Consider the following 6,000-nt stretch of genomic DNA (forward strand, 5'->3'; position numbering starts at 1 on the left):
TGCACCACTGGTCAAATGCTGCTTTTGTGAAATCCATGCAATTTATTTACAGTTCCAAAATATCCCTTTCTGTCATCTGGCTTCACCTGCAAGTTCTTATCTTCTGCCTAGCAGCGATATGGATTGCATTAAGGAGGTAATGCTTAGTTGTCGTCTACAACTACATCCTATAGCAATTAAATTAATTCGTTTTGTCTGCTTAAAGTACCATCCTACACATCCATGTTAGTATCTAAATAGGCCTTTCCCAAAAACTAATGCCTCTTTTCCGTGAGCAAATCCGCTGTTTAAAACAGCACGATCTGCTTATCAAACATTACTGTATTTTGGTTTGGAAGGGAGACCTTAGGGGAGGTATCTTTCTTTCCTGTGTGCAGGCATATTTAGTTTTAAATACCATGCAGATTGCTCATCATACAGAGTGACATGGTGCAATCAAACTAAAACTGAACCTTTTTTATACAATTATATTCAAGAACACAATTAACAAACTAATATTTTAGCTACACTGCTAGACAGGGAATGAATTATGTTTAATCAATAGGCTGATTAACTCCATTAGGTAGAAATGATGAAAGTATAACTAATGGTCTCAATTATACAGAGTTCAGATTGCCATTGTAGAAGCTTCAGGCCAAGAATTTAGTATTTAAATCTTCACATTCCAAACAAACTTCAAAATTTCCTGAACGGTAAAAAACCCCACTAGATCTAGTTACCTGTCTTCCCTAACCGACCTCAAATCAAACAGAAAAAAACAGAAAAGTTGCGAGCAGTTTACCTATCACCATGTGACCTTCACAGAAAAAAAGAAAATGAAAAAAAAAAAAGAAAGAAAAAAGAGGAGAGAGACAATATAAGAAGATAATTCAGGACATAAACGATTGCATTACAATACGATGCTTGACGAAGAGTCACAAAGGCAATAATTAAACTGATTAGTAGTTTCCAGCAGAGATTTGAACAATTCTGATACTATACTGGCACATAAAACTAGGCCATGGAAAGAGTTAAACCACAATCTGTTCTTTGTGTGGGAAGGCAATACTGCTCTGAGTAACCACAGCCCATGATAAGACTTCCCTATCTTCATACGCTTTCTGATGCCATGCTTTTCTTCCCCTCAATTATAACTACTAAAGTTTATTTTTTCTTCTACATAAGTCATCCTAATCAAAGTATTCAAATAAAAGTTTAAAAGAAATTAAGCATAAAGACTGTGCAGTGTTAAATCCTTACAATTCATTGTAGACTGAATAAAACAGATTTACTACAGATTTTGAAAATTCTAACAGCTGAGGCTAAAGGTGGGGTGAAGGCAGGGGGCCAAAGAGCTTTGGGAGAAATGAATTTTTGCCCCAATACAATGATTTCCCCTACATCTAAACAGACTTCAGCATTTATAACTTAAAATGGCAATAAAATTAATGTGGAAATATCCTATGCTACTAGAATACTGCACATCTATTTTTCATTTTTAAGAAGAACATCACAAACTATTTTGGAATGGCTATGCCTTTAGGTAATGCACATAGTATTACCAATAATAACCTATAGCATTTTACATCTATGAAAATTTTATAGAGAAAAATTCCACTTTTTACATTCCAATCTGTAGTGGTTGAATGTTTCTTTTTCAAACAGTGAAAAGAAAAATAAATCTTTTTAAAACTGTATTCAGGCTTTTCTTTCATAATATCATTAAATCCTAACGATATAAATATATGTGAAAGAGTGTGAAGGAGAAAAACAGCAAAGAACATCCTGTTCTAAAGCAATATTATCAGATATCTTTGAGAGATTCATTGTCCATCTGGAGTCCTTTCAAATGAAACATTACTTGACAAGAAGAAGTGCCCATAAAAATGATCCTAAATGGAGATTTGCAATTAATCACACACATTCTCCACTAAACCTCCTAAAAAGCCATCTACAAAATTTGATTTTTTTCCCCCTTAATATTCATACAGGCAATATTGAAATATTTTTTTATGTGGCACTTACCCATGTGCCACAGTTGCTCTTGCAACAAAGTGATTTATGGAGGTAAGATTTCCAAATGTCGTATCAAATGGCTCAGGTGAACCATTATGCACTGGCAATTTAAATTAAAATGGAAGTTACTGTATAATATCTCTGTAGTTTGTAAATAAAGGAAAAAAATACCAGTCATCTAATGATGATAGATAGGACAGGTTTTCTTTTTGGAAAAGGTAAAGGGGAAATGCAGCGCCCTTCTATCCTCCACTTTTTTAAACTTTGTATCAATACATGCAAGTTTGAACTGAGGACCATACAATAAATACACCAGGCAGAAGTCTAGAAATTTTATACAGAAAACTTCATGTACTCAGTTTCCCTGCATGGATTTTCTCTGTGCCTAATGAAACAACATATTCTAGGAGGAAAAGAAAATGACAACATATTCTGAGTTTCCTGGACCACCATAACATAAAAATAAACCACGGCAAAAATATCACAAGAGTCCAAGCACTTAAAGGCATGCGGTAACTGCATCCTATCATGCCTCAGCAAGAGAGATAAATGCAGTTCACACTCATTCCAAAACAGGGGGAAAGAGGCACATGGGAAGGAGAGGAAAGAACCCCAAAAAAATTAAATTGCATTTGGTAAGTCTTTATTCTTCCTTGGAGTTATTTTCCACCCACCAAACTTTTATTGAGAGTGATGGGTAACATTCAAATTGCCAAGGTCTGTCTTAAAGCTGTACTTTGGATTTTAGACTTGTTTCTAAGAGGTGCTTCAGCGCTGTCTCGGCACAAACTGAACTACTGCTTTCGCAAGGAGCTCGGTCCAAACAGGTGTTCTGTGTTTAGAACTTTTACTAAAATATTTTCTTCTGAGTATACACTACCACAGTCAACGTGCATCGCAAGAACCCTAGAGACAGAGAACACAATAGAGAGAACAATTTTGGCAGTACTGCTTTAACTCAGTCATAACTCAAAATAAGATTAATCAATCTCTTGCTTTAAATAAATAAATAACACAAAGTATAAATTCTCATTGCCAGTGTAATCTTAATTTTTAATTTCTGGGGAGGAAATATTATTTTTAAAATGTCTTTATCATTCCAAATAGGTAGAGCAAGATTCCAAATTAAAATCAATTTGCTGAAACTGTGTTCCACGTAGGTATCACTAAATGGGAACTGTCTCTGCATGGCACATGATACAGCGTGACTGTAAAATATTATGGAGAAGTTATCAACGCACGAAAGCCAGGAATTGCTTTCTTGTATTTATGGCTGTAGAAGTACAATGTTGTGTTTTTGTATACACCTGAGTGCGGTATTTTAGTACAGATTTGTAAAGAATGAGGAAATCTATTACATCTGTGAGTCCAAAAAGCCAGCATGTGGAAAAAAAAAGTCATTAGAGCTGGAAGCAGCAAAATGAACTACCCACTTAATAGAGGTGGTAGTGAAAATTTGCATGTTTCCAATGTAAAAACCGCTTTCTTAAGTTGTACTCTCAGGTTTATACTCTGGTGCAGAGGTCTTATTGCCTGTCAATAATTTCACAGGATGGACAGCCCACACAGAATTAATTTTTACTAATTGCAGATTCCACCATAAGTAATTATTTCTATGTGTGTACCTGTAAGCATGTGCGTATCTGTTACACAAAACGCTTCCTACATGCATTCATTTCTCTGTTGAAGAAGAAATATCTCAACAGTACTCTTTTCCAGCTTTGCTCCACTGCAGCTCACGTTTACTTGCTGAAAATATCCATATCTAAGTCAATCACACTTAGATGCCAAACAAAATATAAACAATAAAAAATGTGTCAGCCAAAAAGCTACAGGACTGTATCCAATCACTGAATAAGCCTTATCATTGTTTCCATCTTCATTCACAATTTGTGAATACTTCAGTCCTTTTGAATTACAATGCTTTCTAATTGTGGAATAACTTAAATCATATTTATTTATTCGCCGTGCAACTGTAAGTGCATCGCTGGCCGCTTAACAACAGTACTGCAGGAGACGTTACTTTCGCACATTTTCTGCTTCTTGAGCTATTTGTTGCACCACTGTGGAAGCAAGCAGTTATCGCTTCATCAGTTTACATCACATCCTCCGAAGACAGACTTTCACAAAAGCTTCTGAAAACTACACCCTGCCTGTACAGACGGCGTGCACTCTCCGCAACGGGCGCGGGTGCCCCGGCGCTCGCTTCCCCTCGCCCTGCGCCCGGCAAGGACGCTCCGGGGGCAGCCGGGGAACTTCCCAAGCCGGCTCCCGAAGCCCCTCGGGTCTCAAAAGCTCCGTTTTGCCGCGGCGGGGGCCCCCGCCCAGGCCGCCCCCCGCGCCGCTCCGCGCCGCCGCCGCCCCCCGCCCGGCTCCGCGCCCCGCTCCGCCGGCCGCCGCCGCTTCGCCCCGCTCCCTCCCGCCGCCCCGGTGACAGCCGCCGCCGAGGCTGGAAAAGGGGCTGCGAGCGGGGCTGCGGGAAGCGGCCGGGTCTTCGCCCTGGCGCGGGAGGCGCGGGCGCCGGAGCGGCGCGGGAGGGGGAAGCGGCAGGGGGAAGCGGCAGGGCCCCGCACAGCCCGAGGAGAAAGTGCTGGGCGGCTTGGTCGCCCGCTCGCATCGCCCCCGTTGCTGGCAGGCGACGTATTATTCATTAAGCATGAGACGGGATTACTTCGCGCCGGCGAGCGCTCATTTTTTTTTGGTCAAAAGCAGCGCTTTTCCTTGCAAACCCTTTCATCAGACTCCGCGTAAACTGGCGAGCTGAAAAGAGAGCAAGTCGTTTGATTCCGATCAAATCAATACTTCTCAAACCTGCTTTTGAGCGTAATTATGCTCGTTTCCATTTCGTTAACCTTTGACTTCTTGTGCACCAACAATTAATAGTATTTGTCTAGGGGTGACACTTTGAATGGATCTCCCCAAAACAATGGCCTGGTACAGTTCCTTCTCTACTATTCCCTCCTGCGAGAGGAGTTTGGATCTGACAAGCACTTACAACTGCGCTTTAACCCGTTACAACTACTAGCAATGACTCATTAACAACTCACATACATATAAAAATTTAAAAAAAAAAAAACCACCACGTGAAAATAAATAAATTAATTAACAAATAAATTAAATAAAACGCGTCTATACCTGAGTGAGACAGATTGGAGAATACATCATGACTTCGCTTTGAGAACACGCTGCCCGGAGAGCCCCTAAGAAAAGCCTCAAAAAGGAATAATTTCATCTATTCATTTTACAGTCATCTGAGACTCAAGGAAGATGAAATCAATCAGGACGGGGCTCTGCCCTGGATCACCACAACTTCACAACAAACCCCAGTCCTCCTTAAATAGCCAAAGATTCAAGTTCACTCCGTGTGCTAGATTTCCCGGGGTGAAATCCAATCTACACTTTTAACCCTCTTGTAGTCGGCGGCGCAGGAGTCTTGCTTTTGCTGCTGCTGCTGCTGGTGGTTGTTTTGCAGATGAGGGGGGAAGGACTCGGGGGGGGGCGGGGTGGGCGGGAGGATTTTTTTGTTTGCCTTTTTTTTTAATCCCTTTTTTTTTTTTTTTTTTTTAAGAAGTTGTTGGTGGTGGGTTATTACGGCACTGTCACCACGCTCTCGAAAGTTCAAGGTTACAGCCCGGAGCGGAGCAGGAAAATCGCGGAGACTGACGGCAGGCGAAACTCCGCAGGGCAGCGACCGTCCCTGCGGGAGCGCGCCGCCGCGGGAGCGCGCGCCCCGGGCGGGCAGCGCGCGGCCTGCGGGCCCTGCCGGCGGCCTCTGCCCGCTGCCGCCGCCCGCTCGCCCGCCCTCGCTCTGCGGGCAGCGGCGAGAGACGGCCCTCCCCGCCCCGCCACAGGAACAGCGGTCTCCGGAAAACGCCAGGGAGAAGCCTCGCCCTCCGAGCCGGCTTGCTCCCGCCGAGCCCGTGCGCCTCCCCCCCGCAGAACTTGGGAGCCGAAAATTCGGCGGGCACTGCCGCCGGACCCCGCTCCGGCGCTCCCCCAAATGAG

At 42.8% G+C, this 6,000-nt stretch overlaps 1 protein-coding gene across 6 annotated transcripts in view; it reads right to left on the reverse strand.

Moving 5' to 3' along the window:
• Nucleotides 1-5,435, reverse strand: part of NFIB (nuclear factor I B) — a 182,480-nt gene extending 177,045 nt beyond the window's left edge. For all 6 annotated transcript variants that reach the window (XM_072859930.1, XM_072859933.1, XM_072859929.1 and 3 more), the window contains exon 1: nt 5,131-5,435. In XM_072859930.1, coding sequence (XP_072716031.1) covers nt 5,131-5,160 — 30 coding nt within the window. In that variant the 5' untranslated portion in view covers nt 5,161-5,435. The remainder of the gene's footprint in view (nt 1-5,130) is intronic.
• Between the last annotated feature and the right edge of the window lie 565 nt (nt 5,436-6,000).

The sequence above is a fragment of the Ciconia boyciana genome, chromosome 4 (assembly GCF_034638445.1).
Source record: "Ciconia boyciana chromosome 4, ASM3463844v1, whole genome shotgun sequence".
In the NCBI taxonomy this organism is placed as follows: Eukaryota; Metazoa; Chordata; class Aves; order Ciconiiformes; family Ciconiidae; genus Ciconia; species Ciconia boyciana.